Source organism: Chiroxiphia lanceolata, chromosome 2, assembly GCF_009829145.1.
Source record: "Chiroxiphia lanceolata isolate bChiLan1 chromosome 2, bChiLan1.pri, whole genome shotgun sequence".
In the NCBI taxonomy this organism is placed as follows: Eukaryota; Metazoa; Chordata; class Aves; order Passeriformes; family Pipridae; genus Chiroxiphia; species Chiroxiphia lanceolata.
The window spans coordinates 68,566,904-68,583,497 of NC_045638.1; the positions used below are offsets into that span (position 1 = coordinate 68,566,904).

General features: G+C 37.2%; 1 protein-coding gene across 1 annotated transcript in view; it reads left to right on the forward strand.

Annotated features, from left to right (window-relative positions):
* Positions 1–15,235, forward strand: part of LOC116782502 (coiled-coil domain-containing protein 169-like) — a 30,111-nt gene extending 14,876 nt beyond the window's left edge. The window contains exons 5-8 of the mRNA XM_032679253.1: positions 6,968–7,066; positions 7,260–7,313; positions 9,606–9,682; positions 13,100–15,235. Of these exons, the coding sequence (XP_032535144.1) occupies positions 6,968–7,066; positions 7,260–7,313; positions 9,606–9,682; positions 13,100–13,202 (333 nt within the window). The 3' untranslated portion in view covers positions 13,203–15,235. The remainder of the gene's footprint in view (positions 1–6,967; positions 7,067–7,259; positions 7,314–9,605; positions 9,683–13,099) is intronic.
* Positions 15,236–16,594: the final 1,359 nt, after the last annotated feature.

The following is a 16,594-nucleotide window of genomic DNA, read 5'->3' on the forward strand; positions in this document are numbered from 1 at the left end:
TTGTTGGCAATTTCTCCTGGGGGAGTGTTGCATAGCTAAGAACCTCCTTCTGGTTCTTTTGAGTTCTCACTAGTCTTTGCTTTGTTTTGGGGCTTTTCTGTGATGCAAGAACTTTGCTATGAGTCTGTGTTACTGTATCCTTTAAGCTCTGTTTTCTGTGAGGTTTTGCTTTTGTGTTGTTTTACAGTACTAAGCACTAAGCTGCTCATACAATCATGAGCATTGAGAATTCAATTTGTTTTGGTGAGGTTTCTTTTTGCTTGTTTCCCACAGAATTCAGGACAGGCAAATCCAGCCCTTAATGTTTTGGCTGAGTTTATATGCTGGTGTTCCTCCTCTCTTGATTTGTATTGAAGTACAGCAGCTAAAGACTTCAGATATATAAGGACTCAGCTAGTTATCCAGTTACTGCATTAGAAGTAGGGATAGTAGGTAACTTATAACCAGGCCTGGCTAAAGTAGTCCTCTAGAACCTCTCTGAAGTTTTCCCATTTAAAATTTTCTAGTGTCTATTTTTGAAATTGCATTTAATAGTATTTGGCGACTTGGAGAGGTCTTTTAGTTGAGTAACATTTGTGTTGCTAGATTCCCATAGAGTCTTCAGTATTGCCTACTGAACTCTGCATCATCAATTAGGTACATGAATGCAGGAACAGAAGTCAAAAGGCTGAACTAGCTGACTAAAGTTCCTAGGTATTAGCTGGGAGAAAGGCAGTTAGACTGGGATTCACAACAGATTACATATAAAGATGGAAAACCAATGGGAAGTTGATAAGAAATACCCAAGAACTGTGGCTGAAATCATGCCTTCGTTCCAGAAGTAGACATGACCTTGCAGCCTTTTTCACTTGTTCCTTTTCCCTCCATATAAATTTTTGCATTTCTGACTGATTAACAGCCTGGCTTCAAAAATTATCTCAGCACTAGTTAAGTATGATGGTGGCAAGGACATTTTCAGGATATGAGATATGAGAATGCAAGCTCTTAGTGTAGGAGAGGACTAAAATGTAACTCAACTAATTTCTTTCTGGGTTAAACTCTAGGCTGTCAGATAGGGTCATGTGCCTTCTTCCTCACGTAATGTGGGTAGAGCATCCTTGCCAGTCTGTACTCTGTTAGAGAGATGACCTCCAGAAAGCCTTACTTTGAGACTCCATGAAAACTTTAAGCAGCAAACTAAGCAGCTCAGTTAAGCTTACGCTTATGGGCAACCACAACAGCAACAGCTCAGATGCCTACCTGTTATTCAACAAAACCAAATGTGAGGAATGTAAGACATTGCATAGACTGCTTTACTAACGTGAGGATGTTAAATTCTTCCTGAAGTGCTGTGTCAGCTCCAGTCCTATTTTGATTTTGGGTTTCACTTCCCAATCTGAAAATTTGGAGTATTTTACAGCTTTCTTATTTCACAGGAGAATTGTAAGCATAGGCTTATTACAATTTATGAGGTACCCAGATACTGTAGGGATGGTAACTGTATACTTTTAGTCACATTATCAACCTATTTCCATCTGTTTGCTAATCAGAAGCAGTGTAGTGCCCCGTTTGTTTGCTTGCGTTTGGATAGCATCCTTGCTCCAGAGCTGAATGAATGCCCAGGCATCTGCAGTGGACCAGCTGCATTGGCAGCAAAAAATAGACAGTGCTTCTGAAAAGACTAATGAAGAAAAGATCTAAAAGTAGTCTACTTTGTAAGTGAAAGAACTCAAAGATATTAGATGAGTACCATCACTGAGGAGATACCAAATTGCTCTGTTGTAAGTAACAGCTGCAACACCAAGTCCTGCTATCTTATATAATACTGATGGACAATCTAGTAAGGAAATAAATAGTGGGTTGTGGATTTACATAGAACAGATCTGGAGAGCAGCATAAGCTTCTGTATTTATTGTGTTTAAGCTTACTGTGGTGATACAAAATATGTAGTAAATGGTACAAAATATGCTGTACAAAATATGCTGTCAGATGGTCATAGTCTTTAATGTCCAGTGAGGTGAAGAAAGCAAAAAACCTTAGTTTCGTAGTTGGAAGGCTGAGGCCTTCTCTATCTGTCTTGTTTAGTTCCATAGAGACACTGATGTTGAAATGAAATAGCACATGACCCTAGTGGAATTTAGCCAAATCTCTTTAATCTGCAGCTTACTTTTTCTCCTTGAATTGGCCAACATTGCCTACATTGACTGTAGGAGTCCTCTGTATTAGGACAAAGTTTGCATCTGCATCCAAGGTACTTCTGCTTTAATTAGGAAATAATACCTAACAACTCCTCAATTCTTTTCATGTCCCAAGTTCTTTTTCATGTCTCTGTTTTAACAGATTAAAGTTAATAACAATTCAGTCATATGCAAAATATTTTCCAAAGATACATCTCTTCTTCTCCTTTTTTTTCATATTGAACAGTGGGAGGAGTTATTCTTTTTTGCAACATGTTTTAAAAGTACTGTGCCTTTTGCCACGCTTCTTCAAAATCTTAATTTCAATAGAAATCATTCTGAGGGAAATCTCAGTAAAGGCCAGGATTTTTTAAATGAAAAATAAAATTTGAAGCCAAATAACTAACATGTTATACAGAAAATTATGCAAAAAAAAATTAAAGATGCCGTGATCTGTAGATGCTAGAAAAGACTCGAGACTTCAAACAGGCAGATGTAATTTTTTACTATTAGCAAACATTCATAAACTCTCTGAGAAATATACCATATAGGGATACTGGCCTTCTGGATCTGAGATTTGCATACTAAAAAGGGAAAAAATGTTGAAATTTCCATGGAAAAAGAAGACAGAAATATTTGGAGAATCATGTTTTCTTCCTTTCCTTGCTTACTGAGAAAATCTGGTAAATAAAGGCCTAGCAAAGCATTAAGGTCATGAGAAGAAATAATTGATTATTAAGGCAATGGTCAGGTAATCAGTACAAAAAGTGAAAGGATTCATCTATTCTGACTAAGGAGGTTCTTGTGTTAGAAATAAAAAGAAAAAAAAAATTCTGTGACAGATAAGTATTTTACACAGGGGACCTAAGCAGACAAATTGGAGAAGCTGACAAGCCAGGAATGCAATAGCATTGATAATGAAAACGTGAAGGGACAACAAGTATTAAAGGTACACACTTGTCATGAAAGAACATAACAGGGATAGATGTGGTATGTAGCAGATATGAGAGACTTTTACCATAAATGTTGTTGGTTTTTTTCTTCATCAGCTGTTTGGATGAATTCATCTTGAGGATGGGTAGGGAAAACAAAGTTTAGTCACAATAATATTGGGAAATAATATTGAAATATACATTGAAACAATATGATTTACTTAAATATTAGGGCACAGATATTTTCTTTTCTCTATATAGATGTCTACCTCTTGGCTAGATATTTTAATTCCTACTACAGGCAGTGCAGGTCTTATTAATACAGTCAGCTGAGTACAGAGATTTGTATTTAGATTTATCTAGGTTGGCATCTTCCGTGGAATAGTTGTATAAATGGTCTTGCAGATGTTTCAGTGCAGAGTAACCCACTACTGCTCCAGAAGGATGTGTCTTGTGCAACCCATATGTTGTATCTGCCACACATGAATGTCTTGGCCTCTCTAGAACATCTCAGATGGCAACTAAGTTGAGCTCTTCAGCTGCTTAGCTGAATGAATCACTGCACATCAGTGATTGTCTTCACCGTGGCTCTTAGGAGGAGCTCAGTTCACATATTGGCACTCAAATGTAGATATACTCACGTCAGACTAAATCCCATCCATGCAGTCAGATATAGATATAAATATAACATTTGCACGGTTGAATTTGGCTATAATATTATTAAATTACTGCCAGAAATTGTATCATATGTGATACTTATAAATAAAGACTAAAAACCAAGGGCTAATAATAATAATGATGAGGCACAGACATCAGTGGATGTGATAATTAACGTATTTTATCAGAAAATACTGAATAAAAAGGAAGTAATGCTATTTTAGATTTTTAAAATCTACAAAAACATTTCAGAAAAACCGGTCAAAAAGCCTGCCAGGGATCATGAATTCATTCACTTTAAATTGAACGTATATATTGCCTAAGTTTTCCGTACAGGTAGAAGCAATAAAATGCAAAACAAAGGAAAAAATAGCTAACATCAGCGAGTGCTTGGAAGAGGAAATGACAGTAACCAAATCCTAAGGAAAACTCAAAGAGCTGGATGTGCTTAAAATGAGGGAAATGGGTAATCTGTACCTTAGGATTCTGAAAGAACTGGCTTGCTACATCACTGATCTGCAAGTGGTTTTAATAAAGATATGTGCATTGTGTGTGCTGGAGTAAAGCACTTTTTTCAGTTTTAAGATAAAGAGAGAAATAATTGTTGCAAAATGAAACTGAAGCATGGATTTATTAAAAATGTCTCATGGTGGGCAAACCTGTTGACATTCTGTGATGAGACAGTAGATTTGTTGACACAATAAATATAGTAATCTTATTAATTGTGACCTCTGATAAAGACACCATGTCACATGGGAAGTGACTGATTAATTGAGAAAATGAAAATGAGTAGATTTGTTAAAAGAATAAAGAACTGGCAAATGGAACATGATAGCAGTGATTAGTGAGGGAGTCTGCTGGGAGAGTACAAGCAGAGTTCTTCCAGGACCAGGTTTAGGAAGAATCTTAATATTTAATGCATGACCTTGATGCACAAAGTAGAATTAGATTATGATATCTCTCTCCTGAAACCAATTATATAATATAATTGGGATCTGGATGTTGTCTAGGAAAAGAAAGACACTGAAGGCTAAATTATTAAAAATGGGGGTAAAATTTAATAGTGTAGACCAAAGGATTTAGGAAATAATAAAGAAATTCTGTTATGAATTGAGAGCTGATACCACTGCAGAGGAACATCTAGGTATTCTAGCTGATTCGTTGTTGACTGTGAGCCAAGTTCAGTTTATTTATCCTAGTAAAATGAATGTTGAAAAAAGATGCTCATGTTTTCAGTCTGTACATGCTGAGGACAAACACCAGGGAGGAAGAACGTTTATCTTAAAACACATTTCAGTACAAGAACAATCAGGTACAAACTGACCTTGAATAATCATAGAATGGTTTCAGTTGGAAGGGACCTTAAAGATCATCTTGTTCCAACACCCCTGCTGTAGGCAGGGACATTTTCCACTAGATTAGGTTGCTCTGAGTCCCATCCAACCTAAAACACTTCCAGGGACGGGATATCCACAACCTCTCTGGGTAACCTCTTCCAGTCCCTCACAGTAAAGAGTTTCTTCCTAATATCTAATCTAAATCTACTCTCAGTTTAAAACCATTACCCCTGTCACTACATGCCTTTGTAAGACAAAGTCCCTCTCCAGCCTTCTTGTAAGCTCCCTTCAGGTACAGGAAGGTGCTGTAAGGTCTCTATAGAGCTTTCTCTTGTCCAGGCTGAACAACCCTAACTGTCTCAGCCTGTCTTCAGAGAAGAAGTGCTCCAGCTCCCTTCTCTGGACTTGATGCAGCAGGTCCACATCCTTCTTGAGGGCCCCAAAGCTGGACGCAGTACTCCAAGGGGGGTCTCAAGAGAGCAGAGCAGAGGAGGACAGTCACTTCCCTCAACCTGCTGGCTGCGCTTCTTATGATGCAGCCCAGCATATGGTTGTCTTTCTGGGCTGCAAGTGCACATTTCCAGCTCATGTCAAGCTTTTTATCCACCATCACTCCCAAGTCCTTCTTCTCAGGGCTGCTCTCAGTCCATTGTCATCCCAGCCTGTGTTTGTGCTTGGGATTGCCCTGACCCAGCTGCAGGTCCTTGCACTTGGCCTTGTTGAACTTCCTGAGGTTTGCACAGGAAAGCCTGTCAAGGTCACTCTGCGTGCCATCCCTTCACTTGCTGGTGAAGACATAGGCAATGAAGTAATTGAGAACCTCAGCCTTCTCCATGTCCTTGGACATGGTCTCCTGTTTCTTTCTGGAAAGGGCCTACATTTTCCCTGGACTTCCTATTATCACTAGCATACCTATAGAAGCTTTTCTTGTTGCCCTTGACATCCCTGGCCTGGTTTAATTCTATCAGGACATTAACTTTCCTAACCTGATCCCTGACTGAACAATCTCTGTATTCCTCTTAGGTTACTGTCTGTGTTTACACCCTCTCTAGGCTTTCTTTTTGTGGTGGAGCTTGTCCAGGAGCTCCTTGTTTGCAGGCCTCCTGGCATGTCTGCCCAAATTCCTCTTTGTTGGAGTGCATTGTTCCTGAGTTTGATAGAAGAAACTCTAAGATAAGGAATTTAAAGTCATCTATGCTAGAGGCTTCTATAAGAATGTCTCTACTGGACTAGTTTATAAAAGGGATTATGAGAAGCAGTTTTCCATGGTAGAAGTGGAGGAGGTCCTGCTTGAGTGTGTGTTTTACTTCCATTACACAGCAAGCAAAGATTCAGCTAGTGCCAGTAGTCAAAATGGACTACTGCTGTTACCCTAATTTATCCCAGTTGTAGGCAAGGTAAATGGCTGAACACCTAAGACAGAGTTCCCACAAAATACTACTTTCTAGCCAAGTTGGTATGAGTTGCCTTTGACATCCCATGTGCCTCTTCAGTCAGTTCAGCAGCTCTCTCAGCAAGTGGTTTGAAAATGGATGTGCTGGTAAGATCTGAAATCAGAGGAAATTTTGGTTAGAAGAAGGGAGCAATTCTGACTGGTCACCACAAGGTTACTTTGCTAATCTGTCAAGGAGCAGGAGTGTGGAAAGCTGTACCTGCATCATTTTTAACACAGTGGAAATGTAGTGCATAAGTAATAATTGTAGCATATGGCTAATTGCTTCTGTCTCTGCAGTGTGGCAGCCAGAACCATGAAAACAAAAAAGTGCACAAGAACCAAAGAGAATGACAAACATCATAATGGTTAAAAAATAAGGGCTATGGTGATGACATCTTTATACAGAATGGAAATATTTGTAAAGCATTGTTTTATTTACTATAACCACAGGGTTCCTTAAAGAAGATTCTTAAACAGCTGGAAGAAGAGAAGAGTCGTCTCCAGAATCAGCTAAAGGACTATGAACTTAGACTGAAACAGGAAGCAAAGGTTTGTAATCGCTGTATGCCTCTAATCTATAAAAGCTATTATGTTGTCTGACAAACAGTGTGTGTGAAACACACAATAGAATAGTTCCACAAAATATGTCACTGGAAAAACGTTCTGCTGTATATTGGAGTTTTCCTGTGTGATTCAACTTTTAAAAATTTTGTTTAATGGTAGCCTGTATCTCTAACTGTAGGCTTACCACAAAGCTAATGATGAGCGGCGCACGTACCTCTCAGAGATCTTACAGGTAAGAAAAATGTGTGACTCAGTAACTTTCAAAAATCATTGTACTTTCTTAATGTAGCAACAGCATCTGTTAATGCTGTTAGGTCAAAGTGTTTCAGCACTTCATTCATATACCAAATCTGTTACAAAAGCTGCTTTTTAAAAAATGTTAAGAGCTATAAATTGAAAGATTGCTACAGTTTATTAATTTTAAATACTTTTTTGCTTTTGTATCAATTGGAGTTTCATTGTTTCCTAGCATAGTCAAAGTGCTCTTAGCTGACAAAGCTGAAGCAATTTTCTGATACTTGCTTGCCCATCCATTAGTCACAAGGCTGCTGTGCAGTTGAACAGGATAGAAGCAAATTATTAGCAGGAGTGACACCTACCTTAAGTATCAATTTCTCTTTTTCATATTTTTCCTTTCTTCTTTTAAAGATAAATTAGGCAACCAGTTCAAAATTACTTTACAGCACATATTTTCATGAATTTTATAAGGTAGGCATAAGACACCTTGTTTTGGTGAAATCACAGGTTAAATTTTATTGCTGCAAATTACATAATACATAAAATTTGATACTACAAACTGGAGGAACCTGCAATGGAATCTGTAAAGATTTATAGTACTTTTTATTCTGGAAAAGCCCTTAATTCCTGAATAATGTAAAAGTAATAGCTTAGTGTGACACTCAAGAAGGCTGTCTCTGAATTACTGTCATAGCTAACTGGGGTGAAAGCCTGTAATTAGCAGTGTTTCATGTGTTTGCACAGTGGGCAACTTATTATCTTACATGGTTCATTGCTGCTTTGGGAAATCTGAAAGAATTGCTTAAACTGACTGTCCAGCATGAAACCAAGAAAAAGCCCAGGAAATGCCCATGATAACTATTAATATCTTTAACAGTGAAACTAAGAACTTCCGGAGGAAGAATGTAGGAAATAAAAGCTGATTTTGTTGCTGAACATGCTAGCAAGCAGAGTGCCTATGTTCAACTCCCTAGAAAAACACTTAAACATGCATAAAACATAGTTTGAAGTGAAATATATGCACTGGCATGTTGCTTAAATGAAGCAGTGGGGACAGGATTTTACCCGTGACACTCAGGGTAGTTAGTGCATTATGTTTTCAGCAATTAATTATTTACTCATATGATTTCAGAATCATATGAGAGCAAAATAGTAATCTTCAGATTAATATTCCTATCTTTAGTTCTCTGAATGTAAAATAGCCATTCTGAAGTAGATGCAGAGGAATCCTCTGTAATCTATGGAGAGCGAATCATGTCTAAGGTGCAAACCATCACAGCTTTTTTAGGTCAAGATGAAATTAATTTCCTGGGGACTTTTCTGTTTAGACATCTACCTTTTACATTGCTAATTTGAACATGACAGTAAACCTAACTGCACTGGTGCAGCTTGCCACAATTCAACTACTCAGTGCAGTTTTGAGCACTTCAGTATAAGAAGGGCATCACACTATTAGAGTGTGTCCCAGGGAGGGAGAACAATATGGCAAAAGGCCTCAAGGGCAAGAGTTATGAGGAGACGCTGAGGTCACTTCGCTTGTTCAACTTGGATGAGAGAAAGCTGAGGGGTGACCTTATTGCTGAGTGGTGACCACATCCATCACAGTATACGGCTTCCTCAAGGAGGGCAGCAGAGAGCGAGCTGCTGATCTCCTCTCTGTGGTGCCTAGAGATATGACACGAGGAAATGGAATGAAGCAGCATCAGGGGAAGTGCAGACTGAACATTAGGAAAAGGTTCTTCATTGCATTGAGAGGGTGGTCAGTCACTGGATCAGAATCTCCAGGGAGTTAGTCACAGCACCAAGCCTGTCAGACTGCAAGAAGCATCTGGATGACGCTCTTAGTATAGAGTTTAGTTTTAGGTAGCCCTGCAAGGAGCAGGGAGTTGGACTTGATGATGTAGTTTCCATTCTTAATGGTTTAACCATTCAAAAAGACAACTAAGTGACTACAATTTGTTTTGTTTTGCATTCAGGGAAGTATGTTAGAAACATAATGCTTCTTCATTGGAAATATGGAGTTATAGGGAAAATCACCAAAAATATGCTGATTGAAATTACATATTCTCTCATCATCCATCTTAATAAATAATGGTATTTTTGCACAACAAGGGATTTTGGTATGTGTTCAATTACCTAAATCAACATGGCATCAGTATAATATGTACTTAAAATACTTTAGGTCAGTAAGGCCATAGTACGTCAAAACTAGTTTGGAAATATTTACTTCCTTAACTGTGATTGTGGTTAGGATTTAACTTGTTTTGCAAAAATTTGGCTATTACAGACCTCAACTCCACTTAAAATTGCTGAAAGGCAAAAACCAGATGCTCTGACTGGCAAGGGAGAAAAACAGATACTCAGGTAAATTTCCTTTATATTTCCTGTTTTCCGATTTATTTTATGTTTTAAACATTGCAAATTTCTATTCATGGTAAATATCACTAAGCATAACCCCACTGACAAAGTATTGCTCTTAACATAATTTTTGATACTGTTTTTCAATCAGTTTTATTTAATATTAAATATCTTTCAGTGTTGAAAATACATATATTTAAATGGCCTTTTTAAATCTTAAAATACTTCTGATGATTTTTCTTTTTAACCTGTGTTTGAAATGGATATTTCTTTTATATTACTGCAGAGTCGAGAGCAACAAGTATACCCATTAGTACCTTAAGAGTAAATCAATTAAATAAGTGCCTTGCTAGGTCCTTTTTAGCCGATGGATTGTAAAGCTTTTTGTGGATGATAGTGTGATTTTAGATGTCAACATACAAAGGCTTTATTGTTTAACAGATTTCTCTTTAGTTGTATGGGTTAGAAATATAAATTTGAAGAGTCCACCTGCTCTGAGATATATAGAAATAAAATTAGTTTCTGATTGTAATGCTTGTGGATAAGCTTGAAATTGGAGATTTATTTTTTACCTGAACTAGAAATGTTAAGAATATAAAGTATGAAGAATAGAGGGAATCACATCAAAAGTTTGTTGAACCCAGTAACTTTCCTCCAGTGCCCAAAAGCAGATACCTACAAAAGTGTGTAAGCAAGCAGATACAATATTTGCTCTTGGAACTCTCCCAAATACTTTTTATTGAGAGACTTCTTAAGCTAGTATGGTTTCTAGGTATTTAGGATCTCACATTAAATACCCTTCCACAAACCCACTTACCCATATTATTAAAATGAGCATACACAGTATATATTGGCATAATCTGAAAATATAATGAGTAAATTATGAGCATGAAATTGTGTGGACATGTTTGCCTACCAGCTTTATCTTCTCATTCCGTGTAAGCACAGAATCACAGGATTTTGTAAGTCGGAACAGTGAACTTCCATGCTCCAGAAGAGGATATTAGTAGAATATGAATTAATGTAATGCAATGTGAATTCAATTCTGTAACTGAAGTTTCTCCATATAGAAAAAGCACTGTGGGATACTGAAGTGCCCCGTATGCCAGTGTTGCTTCTGGCTCCAGTGATATTTAATGTGGTTCATATGGAGAAGATTAGAAAGCTAGAACCAGGAGAATTCACTACCTGTGCATTGAAATTAAATATCATCAGCTAGATACTGAGATTTGCTGAGAGTTAGCACTGACCTGAGATTATTTTTTTACAATCTATTTTAGTAGAGCATTACTACCCTGAAATTACACGACAATGTGTTTCTGTAATTTTCTTTGTATCAAACAAAAGAAAATGAAGTGTAAAATAAAATAAAGTGTCCTGTAACTGCTGGTCTCAGAAGATGTGTATTGTTACAAATATCCCTTTTCAATCCATTTTACCTAAGAGGTTTTCTTTTTTAGCTATTCAAAGTACATTAAATCCATAAAGATAATTGTTCATCTTTTAAGTTGTTCTTAGTATAAAAGGACCTAATTTGCAAAGGATTGCCTTTTATAACCAGTGACTTAGAACTTTCAGGACAAACTTTGATCATTGTTGGTAAAATGGATTTAAGAATGGGGATTTGACAATTTTAAGGAAATACTAGAATGTAAGTGTGCACTCCCTGATCATCACAAGGAAACCACAGCCATTGTCATATTATGCCCTTATTGATTTACAGCCTGAGGGTTGTTTGTTCAAGCTGACATTAATGAGAACTAATTTCATTAAAATAAGAGAAAACCTGCATGATTGAAATTAAGCATATTCTTGAGAATAATTTGAAGATTTTCTGTCCAGAGTTCTTATTTCACCTCTGTTGCCCTTTCACAAAATACCTGCATTGGATCTCAAACCGTACTAAGAAACTATGGTTAATGTTTGTTTTAGCTATAGGTACAGGTATGGAAAGCCCAACCTGTATATTAAAGCAACACTGAACACATTTTTGAGTAGTAATTGTGAACACTGATTGTTGATGCATTCAGTTCAGTAGAGGTCCTTTTTATGGTTATTCAGAGGACAAGAAGATAGGCTAACTGAGGGTTGGGAAGAACATGGATGTCCTGATGACTCATATCTCTGATGCAATGTAAGCAGCCAATTTATTGTCATTTGGAGCCCTTTCTTATACTGAGGCATATAATGGGGCTTATTAGCTCAGTTTCAACACTGCATTGCTGCAGCTACCTGGCTTTTTAGTCTGTAAATCCAGCTGGTTTTGACTGAAAGAGGTTTTGTGCCTAACAAATTCCACATGGATATTTTCTGTCTGCTTCATCAAGCCATACAGTCATCTGCAGATTAATCAACTGATTTTAAGTAATCAACTAATTTGAATTTAAACAATCGATTATTGAGCATTTGTGGGGGCTTGGGTTCTGGTGTTCCAACTGTGAGTAGAACCATCTCCATATCTGTATGGGCACAGTTCTCCCTTCAAGATCAAGACCAGTTGTCAGAGCTGGAACAAAGGATCTGTCAGGAAGACTAGTGATCTCTAGGGATGACTTTGCTGGTTCTTTGCTTGTAAAGTTGAAACTTGCACAGATCACATCATCACAGCTTCTACCACATATCTGGCTATCATGATGAATATAATGATTTGATGTTGTGATATATTTTCCCTGAAAATGCCTTTACTTGAGAAAGACACTGAAACTCTGTATTATTATTGTCATTGGAGTATGTAAAGTGCTGTCTGTCCTCTCGAGTAATGAACAGGAAGAGAAACAGAGGTACGTTGCACAGGAGCAGAGATGCATGCTGCTTGGTCATGAGCATAATCCTTTCGGTTTGAGGAAGAACCATTCTTTCTCTGGAGAATTGCTTACATTTCCACTGACTTCTTAGATGATCAAGATGAAGCTCTAGTAGTTTCATGTAGGTGGTGTATGTATTCATGATGAGTACCACTTCAGAAGTCTGCTGGAAGCATTTCCTACAGTCATGGGAAATGCTGTAGGATTTCTTACAGTCATGGGCTTGAGAGCCTGGGTCTCCAGAGTGGAATACCTGCACTGTAATTACATCTACATGAAGTGTTTTTCCATTTTCTGATGGTGATTCTTTAATTGACAAAAATGCCTCCTTAGGCAGGTATCATCCTCTTAGTGCCTGTGTTTAGTATTCTATTCATGTTCTTCAAATGCCATCACTTACATAAAAGGAATCATGAGATGAAGATTGAGTTTGTATGCAGAATAATTAGATGCTCTGCTAACCTGCAAACCCAGAAATATACTTGTTTTTTTCTATCTCAGGTTTATTAATTCATGATAGTAATCAGATATGCAAATATAAAAAGCATGCACATTTTTAGCAGTTAAAGCTTACAGGGAGTGTGACACTTGATGACTAACTTCACCCATTTTATTTCAGAGGGAGATACAGTGTTCCAGGAAACCCGAAGATGGTTAGTCCTCAAAAACGATCAATTAAAAAGACTGTAGGAGTGAACAAGCTTCCACAACTAAAGCACTGATATAATGTTACTGCCAAGAATTTCCAGTCACTTTTAAAAGTGATTAAAAGTTTCTAAATTGAAAATGAAAGTATTAGTGCCTTATTGTAATGCCAGAACCAGATTGACGTGTCTTCTTGGCAGCCTTAATGTAAGTGTGCCTGTGTCTAATGGAATTTTTCTTCTAGTTGCCATCTTTCCACTGGTGATCTCTGATCCTTTCCATTCTGCTTCACATCAGTGATTCTGGGTGTGAGGATGTTAGAATACTTGGAGAATATTTAATGTCTTTATACACTATGTAGACCCTTGAGCTCTGCACATTAACCATGGAAAACAAACATGCCTCTAGCAATTTTGACCTCTCCACCAAGAAGAAGAAAAAGGCAAACTGATGTAACCTATTGTCTCAAACATAACCTTTTTAAAAGCTGGCTTGCCACAGATCCTGTGTTGACTCCCACTTTCCGTCTGCATGGTTCAGAAGCATAGCACCATTTCCAGCTACTTTAGGCAGTAGTAATGGGTAGAAATAACAGAAAAATTGAGCACTTTTTATTAAGGATTCTTCAGAGCCTATCTTATCAGGAGGTTGTTTCTTTTAAACACTATATCCATGTTATTTTTCCTGATATTGGTATGTTGCTCTTTGAAATTTGAACTCTCAGATGAGCCCTTGTATCCACAGTCTGTGTTCCATAAAAGTCTCTTGTATTCTTCAGTGGCACTGATCCCTGTACTTTTAGGGTCCAAAATAGTGCCAGCCCTAAAATTCATCTCTTCAGTGAAAATAGAACTACTTTGTCTTTTCATTCTTAAGCGTGCAATTATTGTTGCAGTTTTATTACCTACATTTTAGTCATTAAACTTCAGCAGAAATTTTTCAAGTGGCAACAGGAAAAAAGTTTTGGCAATGAAGCTTCAAGCCTCTGGGTTACATCTTGAAAGCTCTTGGTAGAGCAAATGTGATTGCTTGACTGCCCTTTATTATTTTAAGAGCATCCCTAGCTCTTTGCAGTATGAAAGCTTTTTGCCTTTAAGAGCAGTACTAATAGTTCTTTATTACTGGCAGCATTAAAGTGTTGGTGTAATTAAATTCATCCAAAAAGACCAAGGGTGCCATTCTGAAATGCAGAGGGAAAAGACCTGCAGCCTATTCAGTATGGAAACCCCATTTTTTTCTCTTACATAGTATGAAATTTATTACGAATATTTCTAATGTTACCATAATGCACCTGGTATCATTCTTTCGTAAGCAGGGTGATCTGCCTGGCCAGTTTTTTTCCTCACAGCATAGCACAGCTGATTAGCTTAGCACTCTTCTGTTCCTGTTTTTCGCCTGGAAAATTTCTGAAGGTTGATTGTGCTGGCATTTGTCTTTGTGGATAAGAAAAGGGGAAAAATCTCCATAATGGTCCTATTGGCATAAAAGACAAGGGACATCTGCAGTAGTAAAGAAGATTGAGTTCTTGGATTCATGCAGCAGACATTTACTACTGCTGAATCAAATGTTAGTTAATGCGCTCAAGTCTGGACCCTGTAGAACCTCAGAATAGGTGGAAACATTGCACAAATATGGCAGAACAGCATTTATTCACAGCAGGAGACTTGGATGCTTCCCTCATGCGTGGTCCGCACTGAAGACTTAAAAAGAGACTTTTTTTGAAGCCTAAAAAGAGACATTTATTGGTACAGTTTGGTACAGTAATGACCTAAGGAGAAGAGCAGACTATATCCTGTTTAGTTCCTGTTTCAGCTTGCCAGGAGCAGTCTCGGGATTTGAAACTCAGTAGTATGATAATTAAGCACTAAAACATTCTAATTCTAATGCAATGTCCAGCTGTAATGTTTGCTGTGCAAAGTGGTTATAGTTCTGTACTCTTACTTTGAATTACTTGGCATTTCATTTTCTTTCTGTCTTTCTGAAAATAAGGACAAACCTGATGATTAAGTTTGACAACTCTCCTTTCTTTGCAACAGCAAATGAAGTTTTTGGTTTCAGAAATGCTGTGTTGTCTCTTTGGACCTAAATAAAACTTTTACGCTTCTAGCTATCCCCAGCCATGTAGGAATTTTTTGTTTGGTTTGGTGGTTTTGGGTGGATAACTGTTTTGAAATTCCTGGATTTATCTGTGTGGGATTTTCTTACTGCTATTGTATTGTCCTGTGAAATGTGGTTTGTTGCCATTTACACAATGAACAGTTACAAAGCTTTATACAATATCTTCTATATGAATATTTCAGCACATTTAGGATTAATTAATCCTTCAAAGCATAGTATGTATTATTATTTTAGGCATAGAAGACAGAATCACAGTTAGGTTTATTTAAAGTAGATATAAGAGTGTAGTGATGTCGGATTTTCCCCTGATCTCACAGCAGCATGATTTTTTGTAAAGTTGCTGACCACTGCAAGGTAAATCCTGTCTCCTCTAAAGTCTCTGTGCATCATACATGAAACTGAAGGAATCTGAAAGCAAAAATGGGAAACTGAATTGCTGACAGCTGTGGTCAGTGATCGAATGGAGCTAAATATCAGAGGAAGACAGGATCAGAGGTGAAGGTTTGAGTCTGGCCAATCTTCTTTCTGCAGCATAGAATGTAATGGGATTCCAGATATGCTGGTTGTAGTGTGTAAGTGCCATTCATAAGTGTACTGGGAAATTCGGCACTTGAGAGGATGCTTCCTTTACATGGTTACTCGTGTAAGTCCACTGATTTCAGATGAGTCATGATTTTGAGGTAACTAAGGCATTTTAAGTAATTACCCATATTGTTTCTGGAAAATATAAATTTAAAAGCTCAAAATTTAAAAAAAAAAGCCTCGTTTTTTCCTTTTAAAGTCTCATGATTTAAGAGGGTATTGAATCATGATTTTTGTTTTTAATGAATCAGTATTGCAGCAGTGTATTATTCTATGATAGAATAAAATTCAAATGTTTATTGGATGGGCCTTGACTGTATGGCTGATTATTGTGTAATTATGCAGCATAACCACAGGTTCCAGAAAACTTAGGTGATGAGCTTCTTCATATTCAGGATATTATTAATAATAAGCAAGATATTTCACTGCTTAAATACTTTGTTTAATGGGTTCTCCATATAAAAACTGACTAGGTGGCAAATAAATAAATAAATTAATAAATAAACGAACCTCTGTGTTATTATGCTTCTGCTATTGCTGCCAGACTGGTGTCAAACATAAACTGTTCTTTGAACTAGCTCTATCTGGAAGCAGATGCAAAGTGCACGGACTAAAATCATAGCTAATTGCAATAGTTTTATCTCTTTACATATAGGAGTCACACTAGTGGCAGACAGCTCTAGAATGGATGATGAGGTGGCAGTACTTAATTGAACTTGGCAGATCAGTTTAACCCTCTCTTCCAAAAATACAAACATTTTATGTAGTT